At 36.7% G+C, this 22,526-nt stretch overlaps 1 protein-coding gene across 3 annotated transcripts in view; it reads left to right on the top strand.

Moving 5' to 3' along the window:
- Positions 1-22,526, top strand: part of PKN2 (protein kinase N2) — a 141,198-nt gene that overhangs the window by 71,461 nt on the left and 47,211 nt on the right. For all 3 annotated transcript variants that reach the window (XM_032424470.1, XM_032424452.1, XM_032424462.1), the window contains exons 4-6: positions 1,841-1,958; positions 2,275-2,420; positions 2,509-2,722. In XM_032424470.1, coding sequence (XP_032280361.1) covers positions 1,841-1,958; positions 2,275-2,420; positions 2,509-2,722 — 478 coding nt within the window. The remainder of the gene's footprint in view (positions 1-1,840; positions 1,959-2,274; positions 2,421-2,508; positions 2,723-22,526) is intronic.

The following is a 22,526-nucleotide window of genomic DNA, read 5'->3' as shown; positions in this document are numbered from 1 at the left end:
CCCAGCTCCGTTGGTGTAAAATCTAAATATTTAATAAAGAATGAAATCTGACTAGAAGATCTTAAATTGATCTTAGGAGCAGGAAAGAAATGGAAGAAAAATATGAAAATAAATTTGCAAACTGCTTTTTCTCCTGCTGTGTATTAACCAACCTAGTTTGGTATTTATCATAAAATATGTCAGCTCACTTTTTTCCTTATATAATATCAGTATTGTCTCTCACCCCACATCTTCATCCTCCCCTTTATTCAGTGTTAGAATATACTGTGTGTGTTTTTATTGAAATGATGCTGCACACCTGATGCTTATTTCTTAGTTTCTATGCTTGAACTCTTCCAGAGAATATAGGTTGATTGTATCCTATTTTATTTCCAAATCAGTACTGACTGCCTTGGTGATAAAAGTAGAGATGCTTAAATAATAAGCAAAAATTGGCCTTTCTTGTGAATAAATGTTTCCTAACTTGATGCATAGTTTTGTTTATCATTTCTTTTTTTGTGGATTGAAGACTACTAGACTTTGACAACTGATATAACTAAGCAGGAGATGGTATTAACTTATGTTACTTGTTGAATATGAAATTTTTGGAAGAAATTGCTGTTTTAGTTTTCTATGGCTGCTGCAATAAATCATCATAAATTTAGTGGCTTAAAACAACGTAACTTTATTATTTTACAATTTTGTAATTGAGAAGTCTCATGGATCTCAATGAGCTGAAATGAGGCATTGGCAGGGCTGCATTCCCTTCTGAAGGATGTAGAGGAGAATTTGTTTCCTTGCTCTTTCTAGCGTCTAGAGGCTGCCCACGTTTCTTGGCTTATGGCCCTCTTCTTCTCAGTCGTTGAAGTCAACAGCAGTGGGTCCGTTTCTTCTCACATTACTCTGCCCTCCTCTTCTGCCTTCTCTTCCACATTTAAGGAGCCTTGTGATTACTTTGGGTCCACCTGAATAATCCAGGAAATGATCTCTGTATTTTAAGGTTGGACAATTAACAACCTTAATTCCGTCTGCTGTCTTAGTTCCCCTTTGCCATGTAAGGTAACATTCGCAAGGTTCTGCGATTAGGACATGGACATCTTTGGGTGGATCATAATTTAGCCGACCACAATTGCAAAAATGGTAAGTTTTTCGTGACTCTCCATCAGTAACGTTCATTGTTATTGGAACTAAACTAAGATATGATAGTGACATTATTTCATTTAATTCACCTTTCTTGAAGTTAAAAGAAATAACAGAAGTTTACTCACTATAATTTCCTTCCTTGCTTTATTGAGGTCTTATTTTTTGACATACAAGAATTTCAAGAAACCTTTCTCATTATCTCACCAATGTTGACAAATGCTGTTTCTTGTTTCCTTTATCAGATTTAAAGGAACACAGATACCATCTAGGATTAGTTATTTTAAAAATTTGCCAACATATGTGAAACTCCGTAAGAGTTTGGGAGAGGAAGTGAGGCATCTATCTGTCACAATGCCTCTGAATATGAGAATTATTGACCATGGTATGGGAAAATTCTTTATATTTTGTGTAAAGCAGAAAAAGAAAAAGAGAAAATTACAAATGTGAATATGGAGTTTTTTAAAACAATAATAAAATTCACTTGCTTTCTCTCAAATTATCTTATGGAGTTTTTCTCATTTATAGCGCTATCAGTTTGGTGGCTTTTTAAAATAAATGTATCTACAAGTATATTTATATTTAAAATAAGTATATCTACTTACAGTGTTCTTTTAACTCTGTTTTTCACTTGCTGATAATCATTTGATCTTACTTAGAAGCTATGAAAATGTTTTATTTGTCTTTTCATCTGCTTACCTTTTCAAACTTATTTTAATAGGATCGGAAACTCCATGGCACAGCTCAGCAATTGCTCCAGGACAGCAAGACGAAAATAGAAGTGATACGCATGCAGATTCTTCAGGCAGTCCAGACCAATGAATTGGCTTTTGATAATGGTGATGGAATAGAGATAAATTGTCATTCTTATTATTATGGGCATGGTGCTTAATAAATGTTACATAAGAGAGAAGCAGTGGTTCAAAGTCAAGGAGGAGGAAGCATTGTGTTTTTTGATCTTTAGTTTTTATCTTTGAGTTTTGATGGCTAAAATGGAAGGCTTTTTATTTCACCATTGTATCTATTAAGTATGTTTATTGACTTAATAACTAACTTTTAAGTTGTAAGAAATCATTTCTTTTCATGAGTTTTAATTACTACATATGAGAATACCAAATAAATGGTTCAATTGCATTTTTTTTTCCCCCCCTCTAGCAAAACCTGTCATAAGTCCTCTTGAACTTCGGATGGAAGAATTAAGGCATCATTTTAGGATAGAGTTTGCAGTAGCAGAAGGTGCAAAGAATGTAATGAAATTACTTGGCTCAGGAAAAGTAACAGACAGAAAAGCACTTTCAGAAGTAATTTTAAATAAATATTTTAACTTAATAAATACATTATTCAAAGAATGTAATTATTTAGATGACAGTTGTCTTTTCCCTATTCAAGGCCCAAGCAAGATTTAATGAATCAAGTCAGAAGTTGGACCTTTTAAAGTATTCATTAGAACAAAGATTAAGTGAACTTCCCAAGAATCATCCCAAAAGCAGTATTATTATTGAGGAACTTTCACTTGTTGCATCACCAACACTAAGTCCACGTCAAAGTATGATATCTACACAAAACCAGTATAGTACACTATCCAAACCAGCAGCACTAACAGGTAGGTTGCATACATCTCCTAATTATTTTTGGTGTACTTTTTTGTGTGTATATCTGGTCCTGGGTTAATAAACGAATAAGAAAGTATACACAGATTTTTAAAACATTGTGATAAGTTACACATAACATAAAATTTATTATTTTAGCTATTTTAAAATATACAATTCAGAAGTATTTATTTACAGTGTTGTGTAACCATCACCACTATGTAGTTCCAGAACATTTTCATCATCCTAAAAGGAAACCCCAAACCCATTAAGTAGTTACTCCCCATTCCCCCAGCCTCTGGCAACCACTGTTGATTTTCTGTGTAGATTTGTCTGTTCTAGGTATTTCCTATAAGTAGAATTATATAATTTGTGGCCTCTGTGTCTGGCTTCTTTCACTTAGTGTTCTCAAGTTTTGTTCTTGTAGCATATATCAGTATTTCATTCCTTTTTATGGTAAATAATATTCCATTGTATGGATATATACTGTTTTGTTTGTCCATTCATCAATGGATGGATATTTGGGTTTTTTGGGTTATTTCCACCTTTTGACTATTGTGAATAGTGTTGTTATGAACATCTGTGTTCAGGTTTTTTTTAACATCTGTTTTCACTTATTTTGGGTATATACCCAGGAGTATAATTAGCAGGTCATGTGGTAGTTTTGTGTTTATATTTTTGAGGAATGGTCAGACTTTTCATTTTATGTTCCCAAGAGCACACATCCGTATCAGCACTTGTTTTGTTTTGTTTTGTTTTTTATTATTGCCATTCTAGTAGGTCCATTATTGGAAGTGGGGTAGTGAAATCTCCAATTATTTTTTGTGCCTATTTCTCCTTTTAATTATGTAATTGTTTGCTTCATGTATTTCTAGGCTCTGTTGTTAAATGCACATATGTTTGTAATTTTTTCATATCTTCTTGATGGATTGACTCTTATCAAAATGTAATGTCCTTCTTTGTCTCCTATAACAATTTTGGATTAAGAGTCTATTTTGTCTGATATTAGTATAACCATCCCAGCTTTCTTTTCCTTATTACTATTTGCACTGAATATCTTTTTCTGTCCTTTCATTTTTAATCTGTTCGTGTCTTTGGATCTAAAATGAGTCCTTTTAGACAGCCTATAGTCATTTTTTAATCAGTTCTGCCAATCTCTACCTTTTACTCGAACAGTGTAATCCATGTATATTTAAGGTAATTACCTATGTGGCTATGCAATTCTGATGCTAACTACTTAGAGTTGGGTCAGATTTCATAAGTTAATGGCCTAGTCCCCCACAAGACTGCCCTCCTTTCCAACACAAGTTGTAAACTTGGAGTTTCCCCAACTATCCACACTTTTGACAAACTGGCTACAAATTCAGGGATTCCCACTACCACCTTAGGCTCAGTAATTTTGTAGAACAACTCAAGTCAAGAAAGCTATATGTTTACAATTACAGTTTTATTATTTATTATAAACATAAATTAGAAAAGACACATAAGGAGAGGTCTGGGGGTTCCCAAATGTGAAGCTTCGTAGTCCTCTGCATGTATCACCCTCTTAGCATATCAGTTTCTGTCCTCAACCAGGAATCTCACTTTACTTGTGAATATCCACAGTTTTTATTGTGGCTTTATTATGTGGGGGAGACTGGTTAAATCATTCAGCCACTTGATTGAAATCAGTCTCTAGTCCCCCACCCCTCTCTGAAGGTCAGGGGGTCAAGCTAATATTATATGGCACCAGCCCTCTAATCATATGGTTGTCTTTCTGGCATAACTAGCCCCCATCCAGAAACTGTGCAGGGGCCCACCATGAATCACTTTGTTAGTATAAACCCATCTGAGGTCTGAGGGGCCCACCATGAATAACAAAGACACTGTTATCACTGGGGAAATAACAATGGTTTAAAGGCTCCCTCCTAGGAGCCATGAACAAAACCAGCCAAATTCTTTATTATACAACAAAAAGGCTTACTTCTGCCATTTTGCTATTTGTTTTCTACAGGTCTTAATCTTTTTTTTTATTTTCCCTGAATTCTTCTGATACTGCTTTCTTTTGTGTTTGAATTTTTCTAGTTTACCTTTTTTATTCCCTTGTTTCCTTTTCTGTATATTTTTTAGTTTTGTTCTTAGTGGTTACCCTGGTGATTAATATCCTGAATTTATAACAGTATTTACCACTTTACCTTCAATAGCCTACAAAAACTCCACTCCTATATAGCTGCGTCTCCCTGTCTTTAGGTTGTTGTTGTGTCACAGATTACATGTTTATATACTGTGTGCCCATTAGATTACATTATAATTACTGTTTTTTGCATCTGTCTTTTAAGTCATAAAGAAAACAGAAAGAGTTATAAATCAAAAACACAGTAATACTGGCTCTTATATTTACCTGTATAGTTAGTTTTACTGGTGTTATTTTTTCTCCAATTTCAAGTTACTGTCTAGGGTTCTTTCAATCTGAATGACTTATTTTAGCACTTCTGGGCAGATCTACTAGTGACACACTCCCTTAATTTGTGTTTATCTGGGAATCTCTTTATTTTCTCCTTTACTTTTGAAGGTTAGTTTTGCAATATGTGGAATTCTTGATTGACAGTTTTTTCTTTCATTACTTTACAAATGTCATTCCAGTCCCTCCTCGCCTTTGTGCTTTCTGATGAAAAATCAGCTTTTATTCTTACTGAGGATTCCTTTTAAGTGGTGACCTGCTTGTCCCTTGCTGTTTTGTAAGATTTCTCTGTCCTTGGTTTTTTTCAGTTTGATTATAGTTATGTCTTAAATAATAATCTCTTGAGTTTACTCTACTTAGAATCTTTGAGCTTCTTAACGTGTAGATTCATTTATTTCATCAAATTTGGGACATTTTCAAACATAATTTCTACACATATTTTTTCTACCACTTTATCTCTCCTCTCTCCTGAAACTCCCATAGTGTGTGTGTATGTATTCCTCATGGTATTCCAGAGGTCACTTATCTCTGTTCACTATTTCTTTTTAAAAAGAACAAATGTTTATTGGTGTACAGACATTTTGGGGGCCCAGAGACACAGAGGCAAACACAAAAGCAAGCATCAGCTTCCATGGGTTTCAGAAATTAGAAGGGTAAGGAAAGCATCAGAAGTCAGAGTCTTCCCACCAGCAAACTCCTATGAGCCCTGTCTAAAAACATGAATCATATCTCTCTGGTTTGAACTGTCAAGATTTCTCCCAAAAGCCTGGCTTTAGTAAAGCTCAAAAAGAAGCTTCTCATAAGGGTCTTTTTTTTTTTTTTTTTTTAAGATTTTATTTATTTATTTGACACAGAGAGACACAGTGAGAGAGGGAACACAAGCAGGGGGAGGGGCAGAGGGAGAAGCAGGCTTCCCGTGGAGCAGGGAGCCCGATTCGGGGCTCGATCCCAGGACCCTGGGATCATGACCTGAGCCGAAGGCAGACGCTTAACGACTGAGCCACCCAGGTGCCCCCTCATAAGGGTCTTTAAAGTTATCAAGCCAGGCATCAAATTGGTTAAGTCTTTACTTTCATTCTTTTACTTCCTGCTTTTTATTTTCTTTTTTGTTTTATTATTATGTTAATCACCATACATTACATCATTAGTTTTTGATGTAGTGTTCCATGATTCGTTATTTGCGTATAACACCCAGTGCTCCATGCAGTACGTGCCCTCTTTAATGCCCATCACCAGGCTAACCCATCCCCCCACCCCCTCCCCTCTAGAACCCTCGGTTTGTTTCTCAGAGTCCATAGTCTCTCATGGTTCGTCTCCCCCTCCGATTTCCCTCCCTTCATTCTTCCCTTCCTGCTGTCTTCTTCTATTTTATTTTTTAACATAATGTATTATTTGTTTCAGAGGCACAGGTCTGTGATTCAACAGTCTTGCACAATTCACAGCGCTCACCATAGCACATACCCTCCCCAATGTCTATCACCCAGCCACCCCATCCGTTCCACCCCCCCACCACTCCAGCAACCCTCAGTTTGTTTCCTGAGATTAAGAATTCCTCATATCAGTGAGATCATATGATACATGTCTTTCTCTGATTGACTTATTTCGCTCAGCATGATACCCTCCAGTTCTATCCACGTCGTTGCAAACGGCAAGATCTCATTCCTTTTGATGGCTGCATAATATTCCATTGCATATATATACCACATCTTCTTTATCCATTCATCTGTCGATGGACATCTTGGCTCTTTCCACAGTTTGGCTATTGTGGACATTGCTGCTATAAACATTGAGGTGCACGTACTCCTTTTGATCCCTACATTTGTATCTTTGGGGTAAATACCCAGTAGTGCCATTACTGGGTCATATGGTAGCTCTATTTTCAACTTTTTGAGGACTCTCCACACTGTTTTCCAGAGTGGATGCACCAGCTTGCATTCCCACCAACAGTGTAGGAGGGTTCCCCTTTCTCCGCATCCCCGCCAACATCTGTCGTTTCCTGACTTGTTAATTTTAGCCATTCTGACTGGTGTGAGGTGGTATCTCATTGAGGTTTTGATTTGGATTTCCCTGATGCCGAGCGATGTTGAGCACTTTTTCATGTGTCTGTTGGCCATTTGGATGTCTTCTTTGGAAAAATGTCTGTTCATGTCTTTTGCCCATTTCTTGATTGGATCATTTGTTCTTTGGGTGTTGAGTTTGATAAGTTCTTTATAGATTTTGGATACTAGCCCTTTATCTGATATGTCATTTGCAGGTATCTTCTCCCATTCTGTCGGTTGTCTTTTGGTTTTGTTGACTGTTTCTTTGGCTGTGCAAAGGTTTTTATCTTGATGAAGTCCCAATAGTTCATTTTTGCCCTTGTTTCTGTTGCCTTTGGCAGTGTGTCTAGGAAGAAGTTGCTGCGGCTCAGGTCGAAGAGGTTGCTGCCGGTATTCTCCTCAAGATTTTGATGGACTCCTGTCTCACATTGAGGTCTTTCAACCATTTGGAGTCTATTTTTGTGGTGGTGTAAGGAAATGGTCCAGTTTCATTCTTCTGCATGTGGCTGTCCAATTTTCCCAACACCATTTGTTGAAGAGACTGTCTTTTTTCCATGGGACATTCTTTCCTGCTTTGTCAAAGATGAGTTGACCATAGAGTTGAGGGTCCATTTCTGGGCTCTATTCTGTTCCATTGGTCTATGTGTCTGTTTTTGTGCCAGTACCATACTGTCTTGATGATTACAGCTTTGTAATAGAGCTTGAAGTCTGGAATTGTGATGCCACCAGCTTTGCTTTTCTTTTTCAACATTCCTCTGGCTATTCGGGGTCTTTTCTGATTCCATACAAATTTTAGGATTATTCCATTTCTTTGAAAAAAGTTGATAGTATTTTGATAGGATTTGCATTAAATGTGTAGATTGCTCTAGGTAGCATTGACATCTTCACAATATTTGTTCTTTCAATCCATGAGCATGGAACGTTTTTCCATTTCTTTGTGTCTTCCTCAATTTCTTTCATGAGTATTTTATAGTTTTCTGAGTACAGATCCTTAGCCTCTTTGGTTAGATTTATTCCTAGGTATCTTATGGTTTTGGGTGCAATTGTAAATGGGATCGACTCCTTAATTTCTCTTTCTTCTGACTTGTTGGGGCATAGGAATGCCACTGATTTCTGTGCATTGATTTTATATCCTGCCACTTTACTGAATATCTGTATGAGTTCTAGCAGTTTTGGGGTGGAGTCTTTTGGTTTTTCCACATAAAGTATCATATCATCTGCAAAGAGTGAGAGTTTGACTTCTTCTTTGCCAAATTGGATGCCTTTGATTTCTTTTTGCTGTCTGATTGCTGAGGCTAGGACTTCTAGTACTATGTTGAATAGCAGTGGTGATAGTGGACATCCCTGCTGCGTTCCTGACCTTAGGGGGAAAGCTCTCAGTTTTTCTCCATTGAGAATGATATTTGCTGTAGGTTTTTCATAAATGGCTTTTATGATATTGAGGTATGTACCCTCTATCCCTATACTCTGAAGAGTTTTGATCAAGAAAGGATGCTGTACTTTATCAAATGCTTTTTCTGCATCTATTGAGAGGATCATATGATTCTTGTTCTTTGTTTTATTAATGTATTGTATCACATTGATTGATTTGCAGATGTTGAACCAGTCTTGCAGCCCAGGAATAAATCCCACTTGGTCGTGGTGAATAATCCTTTTAATGTACTGTTGGATCCTATTGGCTAGTATTTTGTTGAGAATTTTTGCATCTGTGGTCATCAGGGATATTGGTCTGTAATTCTCCTTTTTGATGCAGTCTTTGATTTTGGAATCAAGGTAATGCTGCCCTCATAAAATGAGCTTGGAAGTTTTCCTTCCATTTCTATTTTTGGAACAGTTTCAGAAGAATAGGTATTAATTCTTCTTTAAATGTTTGGTAGAATTCCCCTGGGAAGCCATCTGGCCCTGGGCTTTTGTTTGTTGGGAGATTTTTGATGACTGCTTCAATTTCCTTAGTGGTTATGGGTCTGTTCAGGTTTTCTATTTCTTCCAGGTTCAGTTTCGTTAGTTTGTACGTCTCTAGGAATACATCCATTTCTTCCAGATTATCTAATTTGCTGGCATATAGTTTCTCATAATATATTCTTATAATTGTTTGTATTTCTTTGGTGTTGGTTGTGATCTCTCCTCTTTCCTTCATGATTTTATTTATTTGGGTCATTTCTCTTTTCTTTTTGATAATCTGGCCAGGGGTTTATCAATCTTGTTAATTCTCTCAAAGAACCAGCTCCTGGTTTCATTGATCTGTTCTACTGTTCTTTTGGTTTCTATTTCATTGATTTCTGCTCTGATCTTTATTATTTCTCTTCTCCTGCTGGGTTTAGGCTTTATTTGCCGTTCTTTCTCCAGCTCCTTTAGGTACAGGGTTAGGTTGTGTATTTGAGACCTTTCTTGTTTCTTGAGAAAGGCTTGTATTGCTATATACTTACCTCTTAGGACTACCTTTTCTGCATCCCAAAGATTTTGAACAGTTGTGTTTTCATTTTCATTTCCTTCCATGAATTTTTTGAATTCTTCTTTAATTTCCTGGTTGACCCATTCATTCTTTAGTAGGATGCTCTTTAGCCTCCATGTATTTGAGTTCTTTCCAACTTCCCTCTTGTGACTGAGTTCTAGTTTCAAAGCATTGTGGTCTGAAAATATGCAGGGAATGATCACAGTCTTCTGGTACCGGTGGAGACCTGATTTGTGACCTAGGATGTGATCTATTCTGGAGAATGTTCCATGGGCACTAGAGAAGAATGTGTATTCTGTTGCTTTGGGATGGAATGTTCTGAATATATCTGTGAAGTCCATTTGGTCCAGTGTGTCATTTAAAGTCTTTATTTCCTTGTTGATCTTTTGCTTAGATGATCTGTCCATTTCAGTGAGAGCGGTGTTCAAGTGCCCCACTATTATTGTATTGTTGTTGATGTGTTTCTTTGCTTTTGTTATTAATTGGCTTATATAATTGGCTGCTCCCATGTTAGGGGCATAGATATTTACAATTGTTAGATCTTGTTGTTGGATAGACCCTTTAAGTAGGATATAGTGTCCCTCCTCATCTCTTATTATACTCTTTGGTTTAAAATCTATTTTGTCTGATATAAGGATTGCCACCCCAGCTTTCTTTGGTGTCCATTAGCATGGTAGATGGTTTTCCACCCCTCACTTTCAATTTGGAGGGTTCTTTGGGTCTAAACTGAGTCTCTTGCAGACAGCATATCGATGGGTCTTCTTATTTTATCCAATCTGATAGCCTGTGTCTTTTGATTGGAGCATTTAGCCCATTTACATTCAGGGTAACTATTGAAAGATACGAATTTAGTGCCATTGTATTGCCTGTAAGGTGATGGTTACTCTGTATTGTCTCTGTTCCTTTCTGGTCTATGTTGCTTTTAGGCTCTCTCTTTGCTTAGAGGACCCCTTTCAATATTTCTTGTAGGGCTGGCTTCGTGTTTGGAAATTCCTTTAGTTTTTGTTTGTCCTGGAAGCTTTTTATCTCTCCTTCTATTTTCAATGACCCCCTAGCTGGATGTAGTATTCTTGGCTGCATATTTTTCTCATTTAGTGCTCTGAATGTATCATGCCAGTCCTTTCTGGCCTGCCAGGTCTCTGTGGATAGGTCTATTGCCAATCTAATGTTTCTACCATTGTAGGTTACATATATCTTCTCCTGAGCTGCTTTCAGGATTTTCTCTTTGTCTCTGAGACTCGTAAGTTTTACTATTAGATGTCAGGGTGTTGAGCTATTTTTATTGATTTTGAGGGGGGTTCTCTGTGCCTCCTGGATTTTGATGCCTGTCACTTCCCCAAATTAGGGAAGTTCTCTGCTATAATTTGCTCCAATATACCTTCTGCCCCGCTGTCTCTTTCTTCTTCTTCTGGGATCCCAGTTATTCTAATATTGTTTCATCTTATGGTATCACTTACCTCTCGAATTCTGCCCTCGTGATCCAGTAGTTGTTTATCTCTCTTTTTCTCAGCTCTTTATTTTCCATCATTTGGTCTTCTATATCACTAATTCTGTCTTCTGCCTCATTATCCCAGCAGTTAGGGCCTCCATTTTTTTTTTTTTTTAAGATTTTTATTTATTTAACAGTGATAGAGAGCACAAGTAGGCAGAGCGGCAGACAGAGGGAGCAGGAGAAGCAGGCTCTCCGCCAAGCAGGGAACCCGATGTGGCGCTCGATCCCAGGACCCTGGGATCATGACCTGAGCCGAAGGGAGCCGCTTAACCGAATGAGCCACTCAGGCGCCCCTAGGGCCTCCATTTTTTATTGCACCTTATTAACAGCCTTTTTGATTTCGACTTGGTTAGATTTTAGTTCTCTTTTTCTCCAGAAACGGTTTCTCTAATATCTTCCATGCTTTTCTCAAGGCCAGCTAGTATCTTTAAAATCATCATTCTGATCTCTAGTTCCAGCATCTTACTAATGTCCATATTGATTAGGTCCCTGGCAGTTGGTACTGCCTCTTGTACTTTTTTTTTTTGAGGTGATTTTTTCCGTCTTGTCATTTTGTCCAGCGGAGAATAGATGAATGAGAGAACAAAATGCTAACAGGGTAAAAATGACCCCATAAAAATATATACTAAACAAATCAGAAGAGACCTGAAACCGGGGGAAAAGAAAGGGAAAGAGAAAAAAGAAAAAGATAAAAACAGACAAACAAAAACAGAATATGATCAAATATGATTAGGCTGGTGCATAGATCAGTGCCACACAGTAGATTTTGGGTGTATTTTGGTCTGTTAGAAGAAAGTGCCTCCCAAAATTTTAAAGAAAGAAAAACTTATATATGTACAAAAATAAGGGTAAATATGATGAAGGGATGGAATATGACTGTAAAGATGAAAATTATAAAAGATTTTATGAAAGGAGTTGATAAGTCGGTTGAAAAAAAGAAAGAGGATTTAAAAAAAAGAAAGGGAGAGAATGTGATCAGGCAGGAGACTAGAACAAAGCCATACACTAGAGATTTAGGGTATATTTTGGTCTGTTAGAAGAAAGTGTATCCCACAATTTTAAAGAAAGACAAAATTATATATATATACCAAAAATAAGGTTAACTACTATAAAAGGATAGAATATGACTCTAAAAATGAAAAATAAAAAAGATTTCTTAAAAAAAGGGATTGATAAGATGTTGGTTGAAAAAGGGAAAAAGAAAAATTCAAAAAAAAAAAAAGTTAAAAATTAACTTTGAAAGACTACAGAATCATGGGGAAAAAAGCCATGAATTCTATGTGCTGTATTCCCCTAGTGCTGGAGTTCTGCCATTCTCATTGATGGGTAAACTTGGTCTTGGCTGGCTGTTCTTTCTGATCTTCTGGGGGAGGGGCTTGTTGCCATGGTTCTCAGATGTCTTTGCCGGAGGTGGAATTGCCCCACCCTTGCCGGTCCGGGCTAAGCAATCTGTTTGGGTTTGCTCTTGGGAGCTCTTTTTCCCTGCAAGCTTTCCGTCCAGCTTCGGAGGACAAGAGTGAAAATAGCGGCCTCCCTATCTCTGCCCCGGAGGAGCCGAGAACTCGGGGCCCCACTCCTCAGTGCGCCCCCAGAGGAAAGCAGTCACTCCCGTCTTCCCGTGCTCACCCGGCCTGTGACTGAGCGTTTCTATCTCTGGCACACAACCCCGTGTGGAGTCTCCAAACCCAGCAGATCCTGCGGTGCACTCCCATGCTGCTCCTCCCAGGGTCAGGAAGGGGAGTCTCCCCGGATCTGCCACTTGTTGGGTCCCTGCTGGAGGAGCAGTGGCCCCACTGTGCCGCGGATCACGGTTTATGGCAACCCGGAGCTGGGAGCCCACACCTCAGCTCCCTGTCTGCAGCCGGCTTCCCTACTCCGATACCTGGGAGCTCTGCCACACTCAGGCATCCTCGGTCTTTCTGTGACCCCGAGGGTCCTGAGACCACACTGTCCCAGCGAGGGTTCCACCCCCCACTTAGTCACTGGAGCAACATCCCTCAGCAGAGCCAACTTCTTTAAAAGTTCCGATTTAGTGCTCCGCTGCTCTGTCACTTGCTGGTAGCGGCTGATGGAAGCCCCCTCCCCCACCGTCTGTCCTCCTGAATATTGCCTCGGATTCACTTCTCTGCACGTCCTACCTTCCAGAAAGTGGTCGCTTTTCTGTTCAGAGAATTGCTGCTATTCTTTTCTTCGATCTCCTGTTGAGTTCGTAGATGTTCAGAATGGTTTGATCCCCATCTAGCTGAATTCCTGGGACCAGACGACATTTAGGTCTCCTACTCCTCTGCCATCTTGCTCCTCTTCCTATTTTGTTTTTTTTTTAATTAGGAGCATACTCATTTAGTGTTGTTATATCTTATTGATCAATTACTATTTTATCATTATAAATATTCCATTTTATCTCTGAAAATACTCTTTGACATACAGTTTACTTTGTCTAATATTAGTAGAGCCACATTATCCTTCTCATGCCCAATGTAATCTAGCAAGAATTTTTTCCTGGAATTTTTTCCATCCTTTCATGTTCAACCTATTTTTTTTTAACTTAAAGTGACATATTTTTATGTACAATATATAGGTGATTCTTTTTATCTACCCTGAAAATCTGATTGAAGTTGTTAGTCTGTCATATTGTCCCCCTTTTTTTAAATAGCTTTATATACATAAATTGCACACATTTGATGAGTACAATTTGGTAACTTTTGATATAACCCCCAGAAGTTTCCATGTGCTCTTTATAAACTTTCCTTTTAATATAATATTATTTTTGATATGTATTTACTGTACAGTCTTGTTTGAATAGCATCTTTCCTGCCCTTTGTAGTTGTTCCTGAAACAAACCTTCTATTTTTCCATTTCATCTCCCATAAGAGCCTTTTTAGTTATGCCTGTGTGTGTGTGTGTGTGTGTGTGTGTGTGTGTGTGTGTGTGTGTTTATTGCTTTCTTTAGAGAATCAGGTATGCATATTGAACTTACTACAGTCTGTGGTCACAGTGTACTCTCTTACCTCCAAATCAGTTTAAGAATGTTATGAAGAAGTATTTTCAAATCCTTCCACTCTACCCTTTTGTATTCTTGTTGTAATATATTTTACTTCTACATATGCCTTAAAAATCATCATCCTTGAGTATTGTTTTAACCTAGAGAACTAAGAGCTTTAAGGATATCATTCATTTTTTTAGAGTTTATTTTTTCAGAAAACATTGTCTTATGTATTTAATGACCCATTTATTCTTTCTGTTCTTCATTTCTTCTTCTTGTACTTGAGATTTTCTCTATTACTATTTCCCTTTGGCCTATAAAATTTCTTTTAGCATTTATTGTAATGAAGATGTGCTAGAGTGTCATTTATTCACCTTTTTCCTGTATTTTTCAGCTTCATGTTTTAAGAATATTAGTGGATATAGAAATCTACTTTTTTTTCTTTCAGCTCTTTAAAAATGTGATTTCTTCTGGCTTCTATTTTTCTGTTACAAAAAGTCAGGTATAATTTCTATCAATATATCTCTTCATGTAATGTCCCTCATTACCTAGCCACTTCAATAACATAGAATTATATTCACTTTCCTTTGCTTTTTTTTTTTTTTTCTCCCTCTCTGTTCCTATGACTCGGTGCTTTTAATTGACCTTTCTTCACATTTGCCAATTCTTCTGCCTGCTCAAATCTACTGTTGAACTTCTCTAGTAAGTTTTTTAAATTTCAGTATTGTACTTTTCTGCTCTAGAATTTCATTTGATTCTTTTTTTAACTCTGTATCTTCCTTAATACTCTCTATTTGCCAAAACACCATACTCCTTTCTTTTGTTTGTTTGTTTTGGGTTGTGGTTGTTGTTGTTGTTGTTTTTTTGGTAGGTCTTTGACAGTTGATATAAAGTTCTTGTTTAATAAATCCAATCCAAAAGTAAGACAGTTAATATAAAGTCCTTGTCTAGTAAATCCCATATCTTGGCTTCCTCAGTTTCTATTAATTTCTGCCTTTCTTCTCAGTCAGCCATACTCTTTATTTTCTGGCTTGCATCATCATTTTCTATTAAAAGCTGGATATTGTGAATATTAATAATGTATAACTCTGAAAGATACTCCCCTTCTCTAGCATTTCTTGTTGTTGTTTGTGTATGATATAGTTGGTTAGGGGCTTTTATAAGCTATTTTGTAAAGATTGTATTCATTGTCATGTATGGTCACAGAAGTCTCCATTAAATTAGTAGTTAGCTAGTGTTTTGATAGACATTTCTTTCAATGCATGCAGGCAAAAAGAAAAAAAAAAAACTGCCCTGCTTTTGCAGCTGGGCTCTGTGTTGGTGTGCTGAGGCAAATCCTCAGTGGTTACCCAGGCATTTTACAACTCTGCCTTTGCTCACAAAGAACTTGTAGATCAGCCAGATATGAGAGCTTAGGGCTTCCTCGGGTCTTTTCTGAGGATGTCTTCTGTTTCTCCCTTGCCTTCTAATTTCCCAGTGGAAGCATTACAAAGCCCTTATTCCTCAAAACATCTCACTCCCTATGTTCTCTTCCAAGACTCTTCGGGATATCTTATTATTTGTCCTAGTTGGTATCTTTTGCCCCAGGCTGCAGTGACTGGTTCATTTGCTGTTAAATGCCCTCCACTTAGCTATTTCTCTGCCCTGAGAGATTTCCTAGTTAGGCAAAAAACCAACCAACCAACCAACAAAAAATGCCTTTGTGTTAGTCCTTCAGGGAGCCCTCAGTTAGGTCAAAGCAGGCAACCATACTTCCTTGAGGATGAGTTTTTTTCTGTAGACTGCTATATTGAAGACCATCACCAAGCCATTTGGGTAGGGAGAGGATGAGGCGAAGGTAAGTTATAATGTCACAGAGCTCTCCCATTGAGTGCTCATTGCTTTTCTTTATTAAGCATTTGCTTGGTTGCAGTAAACCTTTAACTGTTCTGTAGATTTCTCATACACTTCATTCTAACAGTTTCTGCTAATTTTTGCTTGTTTTGTTTGTTTCCCATGTTTCTGTGGAGAAACTGCCTTTAGACTTTGCTACTCCACCATTTTCTCTGACCATCAGCTACAGAGGTTTTTATGGTCTATGTGAATGTGACATATTTTTGTTACACTGACTTCTCTCACCCTTAGAAATCCTTAAGTTATCAATGTGAATGTCAACAAGGGCTTTTCCTTAATAATATCATTCAATATTTTGAAGATGTGAAACTGTTCTTCAGAATTGCATAGCATACTGTCACATTCTAGTAGCTTTAGGTATCTTTGATCAGTTTTATTTTTTTTATTTTTTTAAGATTTTATTTATTTGACAGAGAGAGACACAGTGAGAGAGGGAACACAAGCAGGGGGTGTGGGAGAGGGAGAAGCAGGCTCTCCTCCAAGCAGGGAGCCCGATGCAGGGCTCGATCCCAGGACCCTGGGATCATGACCTGAGCCGAAGGCAGACGCTTAACGACTGAGCCACCCAGGCGCCCCGATCAGTTTTATATTATGGCAGACTAATATAGTAAAACTTGAAGGACAAATTTATGATTAAACTATGTTGTTGCCACTATAAGGATCAATCTAAACCTGCAGTTACCAAATTGAGTTTCTAAATCTGAGGCATCCTGGGATGCCAGAATGAATTCACAGGATACAACAGGATATTTTTAACTTTCTGAGGGAAACACAGTGTTATTTCACTTCCTAGGGTCACCATTCAAACTACTAGCTCAAGGTAGTTACAGTTTCAGCATGAGATAGAGCTATATTCCTTTCAGTGATGTCATACGTTAACGAAGCTGGGTTTGCCTGCATTGCTGTGATAATAAATACCATGTGAAAAATCAATGTAGAATAGAAAAGAAGGTGGCGGTTTCCAATCCAGTTCCAGAGTTTGCAAAGCTGTACTATGCTCAGTAGGTACAAACATCCCATTAGGAAGTAACCATGGTTATTTACATATGAAATAAGATTACTTTTTCTTTCAAGTTATGTGTATTATTTTTGTAAATAGTTATTAATTTGTTGCAATATCCTTTGAAACAGAACTATTAGGTATATCTTTCAGACTAGGAGCACAGTGAAAAAATTGAGACACTAGGGTACCATGAAACAAGAAAGCTTGGGAACCGTTGTCAAAATCTTCTGTTTTATTTAAAATGTTTTAAGTATTTATTAAAGTGTTTATCTTTCCGGTCACATCTTCTGTAACTCCTGCCATGAATCTTCTATCACAATTAAACTGGTTTATGCGCAGTCCCTGTTTAATATCCTTGCCGCCTTATCCATCTTCTTATTCTATTCTATTTTTTAAAATCAGAACTGCAAATAGACCTGTGAAAAACAAAGACCTTGTCATCTACCTACATGTAATCCTAGCCCCTAGCACAAGACACTTTATAGATTCAGGAGATACTTGGTAAAGTTTATTTGATGATAAGGAAGGAACTGTACTTACTACTTAAGTTTTGCCATTGTATGGCTCAGAACTGAACACATTAATAATATTTGAGAGTTTCTGAATGATTCATTGATAAAATATGGTTGTCAAATATTTAGAAATCAACAATATTTCTAGAAGAGTAATAAAACCACATTTTAGAAAACCACCTGATAACCGCTGGAATTTTTTTTTTCCTTTTCTATTCTTGTTGGCTCCTCTCCCCAATTCTTTAACCTCTTCCATTCTCTTTTCCTGTTCTTATTGCCTTACTGAACCTTACTCAAAGTGATGTAAATCGCCAGTGTAAAAGGAAGTATCTTACAATTCTTAAGACATTTTGGTTTTTACAAAAATTCCTTTAAATTCCTATTGCAACTTATAATTAATTAATTCCTGCTGAACCTTAAACTAAATATGGAGTAACTAGGAAGAGAAATAGTATTGGCCTTAATAAAGGATTAGACACAATGAAGAATTATCATGGACACGTAGTAGGAACATTTATCCTCTTGAGTTTCTCACTGCATGCTATTATTTGTCGTTTGTCTCATTTACACTCTGATTTCTTTTGTGGTTGTATGGTTATAAATTGAAATTTGCAAATTTAGTGCTATTTTGACCTAAGGTATTGAATTTTTTGGTCCACATTTTGAGACATTTGCTAGTTTTTAGGAAAGAAGACTTCCTCAGAATTAAAAAAAAAAATGTTACTCAGTTGTACCAAGATGAAATACTGAATTAGTAAAATGGATATAAAAGTTTTTCCAGAACATTGAAAAAAATAAAAAAGCATTTACTTGTTCTAATGGAATTCATAGCTACTGCTTATGAATACAAACATTTACTTCTTGGATTGCTTGTTTTAAAAATTTCATATTGTGGGTTATAAAAGTAAAAAATTTTAAGCTATTTCTAATATGGTTATTTGCAGTAGCAACTGTGTCACCTCATAAAAGAAACTTCTAGATGCTTAATAAAGAGCTTAAATCCCTTCAGATTTCTTTTTCCTAAGTGAAAGCAGGTGCTGAGCATTGTCATCTCCTAATATATTGAAATTACTAAAATATTTAATAAGCAACCAGGGTTTGAAGTAGTGACCAGATGTTTTCAGTTTCCCCAAGATGACTTTTACAGCTAAGCATTTACAATGAAAATGTAAATGTAACTGGCTAAGTTTGCCAGTTTAACAACAAAAATGCAAATAAAACACACAAACACAACAAGTTGTTTCTTTTGAACTAAAATTAAAATGCTGTCATTTATATTTAATCTGTCTTAACATTTACAATTAGAGAAGATTTCCAAAGCCTAACCAAACATGAAATTGAAGCTTCCCCCTCCATCTTTAGTAACTTTATTGAGCCATTATTTATATACCGTAGGATTTTAAGTATACAGTTTTAGGATTTTTTAGGAAATGTATATAGTTGTGCCACCATCATCAACCTCCAGTTTTATTTGAAGTGTATAACTTCAAGGTTTTTGTCATAAATTTACAGTTGTGAAACCATCACAACAATCAAGATAATGAATATATTCATCATTCCTAAAAGTGCCCTTGTGTGCCTCTGTGTAATCCCTCTTTTCTGCTCTTCTCGTGTTCTTCCTACCCACATCCGTCTCCAGGCAGTCACTGACCTGTTTCTGTCACTTGCTATTAGTTTGTATTTTGTGGAATTTTATATAAATGGAATCATACAGTATATACTGTTTTATTTTGGGAGAGGGATTTCTGGCCTTTTTCACTCTGAATAATTACTTTGATATTTATTCATCTATGTTGCATGTATCAATAATTCCTCTCTACTGTTGGTAGTATTCAGTTGTGTGGATAGTCCATAATTTGTTTATCCATTCACCCGTGATAGATATTTGAGTTGTTTCCATTTTGTATTTTTTCAAATATAGCTATTAATAACATCCTTGTGCAATTTTTGTGTAAATGTAGATTTCAGTTGGGTAAATAGCTAGGAATGATACGGCTGGATCATATGGTAGTTACTGATAATGGATTCTTGACTCATTTTTATATCTGAAAAGTCTTCATTTTTGAAAGATATTTTCAGTGAGTCTGGAATTCTAAGTTCACAGTTTATTTTCTTGTTCATTTCCTCAGTACTTTAAAGTTGTTGCTTCTCTGTCTTGCTTTCATTGTTTCTAGTGAGAAATCCACTGCCATCCTAATCTTTGTAACATGTCTTTTTTCTCTGGCTGCTTTTAATAATTTCTTTTTATTATTTGTTTTGAGAAATTAGATTATGTATGCTTCATGTGATTTACTTATTTTTCTTTTGCTTGGTGTTCTTTGAAATTTTTGGATACTTCCTGGGTTTATAGTTTTAATCAAATGTGGAAAATTATTAGCCATTATTTTTTCAAATATATTTCTGTTCCTATTCTCTCTGCTCTTCATCAGGGACTTAATTGCGCATATATTGGGGCCACTTGAAGTTAAACTCACATTTTATATATGCACTGTTTTTTTTTCCCCTCAAGTCTGTCTGTCTCTTAATTTTGATCATTTCTATATCATTGCTATAGCTTCAAGTTCACTAGCCTTTTCTTTGCAATATATAATCTGCCACCAATCCCATCCGAGTGTATTTTTCCTTAAATCTCAAACATGGTAGTTTTTATCTCTAAAATTTTGTTTTGGATCTTTTTTATTCCATGTCTCTATTCAACTTTTTGAACAGATGGAATGTAGTTATAATAACTGTGTGAATGTGTTTATCTGCTAATCCTAACATTTATGTCAGTTTTGGATTGATTTTTATTGTATTTATTTGTTCTTATTATGGGTCTTATTTTTCTGTTTATCTTCTTGCCTGGTAGGACAGGCAGGATTTTAAGAATGACCCTTGGAACTCCTCTCCTGTGAATACAATAAGATATCACTCTGGTGTTAATATTGTTATATGGCACAGGGGATTTTGCCTATGTGATTAAGGTTACTAATCAGTTATCTTTGAGTTAATGTAAAGGGGAATGATCTGGGTAGGCCCAATATGATCGCATGAGTCCTCTAAAAGTAGAGAATTTTCTCTGGCCAGTGGCAGATGGGGAAGAAACAGCTGAATCATGAAAAAGATTCTATGTGCCATTGCTGGCTTGAAGTTAAAGAGGGCCAGCCATGTAGTGAGGAATTCAGGTGGCCTTTAGAATATGAAAACAACCCCTGGCCATCAGCTAGCAAGGAAATAGGGACCCCAATCCTGTGTCCACTAGAAACTGGATTCTGCCAACAACCTGAATAAGCTTGGAAGCAGATTCTTGGGAGCTTCCAGACAAGAGCCCAGCCTGGCAGACATGATGATTTCAGCCTTGTGTGATTTCTAGCAGACAGTGCAGACAACCTACATAGACTCTGACCTACAGAATTGTGATATAATAAATAGGTGTTGTTTTAAGCCACTATATTTGTGGTAATTGGTAATCCAGCAATAGAAAACAAATGTGCCTCGTAGTCTGTGATTAGATGCTAGACATTGAGTTTTAGCTTCTTAGGTGCTGGATATTTTTGTATTCCTGTAAATAGTCTTGAGCTTTGTTCTAGCTCACAGTTATGTTACCTGTAAATAATTTGATCTGAGTATTGCTTTTAAGATGTGTTATGCAGACCAGAGCATCATTTAGTCTAAGGGTAATTATTCTCTACTCCTGGGGCAAGACGGAATACTTGATCAGGGGAGCCCTCCCCACATCTTTGTTCTACCTCTGGAGAGCTGTTTTCTTTTATTCTGCCTCTAAATTCTAGCCACCTTGGTCAGTTCTGTGTCAGTACTCTCAGTTCTAGCTCCTTAACTCAGGTAGTCCACTTGGCTGCACCTGAGTTCCCCCTCCCTGCACTATATATACTGTATGTATATATACTACATAGATTCAAGGCAGTAAACTCGAGCAGTCTTAAGGTTCATTTCATTCGTTTCCCATCTCTTGAGTATCAGTGTTCTTCATTGCCTGACATCCAGTGTCTTTAGCACTTTTTTTCACATATTTTGTTTAATTTTTTTTTTTAGTTTGAGGATAAATCCATGCTTTTATACTTTGTTAAAAGTCCTTTGGTTGCTTTAAATAATTAAAATTCTTAAATAAAGTGAAGTTTTAATTATTTAAGTTTAATGGGACCAGGAAATACTCTTCCTAAAATGTTATTCTCTGCACAATATCTAAAATTTTAATACTGTAGCACCATATTTAAATTCTAATATACTAAGTCTAGCCCAAATGATGACAACACCGTATCTCTAGTTGGCTTCACAGTTCCTCATTTTCATTTGAGCACCTTTGGTATTTATTTGCCTAAGGAAATTGCAATTATTTTATGCATAGATAATTATAGTCCATAATTATTTGACTCACTAAACTATTAGAATGGAAAGGTAATACTATTTTCCATCTTTTTTTTTTTTTTAATATTTTATTTATTTGACAGAGAGAGACACAGCGAGAGAGGGAACACAAGCAGGGGGAGTGGGAGAGGGAGAAGCAGGCTTCCCGCTGAGCAGAGAGCCCGACGCGGGACTTGATCCCAGGACCCCAGGATCATGACCCGAGCTGAAGGCAGCCGCTTAACTGACTGAGCCACCCAGGCGCCGCAATACTATTTTACATCTTAAAGAGAACAGAAACCCGTTTATTTATGCAAAAAACCCTATAAAGTCCTTTTCCATGTTAACTACATAACTACCAAACACAACTGTTTTCACATAGTCAGATTTCCTTGTTTCTAATTTCTGTATGTTTATTTTTAATAGGCATATTATTTGGCTTTATGTTTCCCCTCCCACATGGTCTAGCGACATAATTCTATAATTCTTCCCTGTAATTATATAAATGATATAAATGAGTATTCAAACATACAAGAAATTTATGTAACTTGTTTTATGCCCTGCAGACAGTTTTTGGGAGGTGCTGTTCTTTCCATAAAATTTCTTATAATTGTATTAATTAAGAATTTTCAATAGGTTTCTCTAATTGAAATAGGAAAG

The sequence above is a fragment of the Phoca vitulina genome, unplaced genomic scaffold (genome assembly GCF_004348235.1).
Source record: "Phoca vitulina isolate PV1807 unplaced genomic scaffold, GSC_HSeal_1.0 scaffold2, whole genome shotgun sequence".
NCBI lineage: Eukaryota > Metazoa > Chordata > Mammalia > Carnivora > Phocidae > Phoca > Phoca vitulina.
Note: the sequence above shows the minus strand (reverse complement) of the source record. Positions and strands in the feature narration are given on the sequence as shown.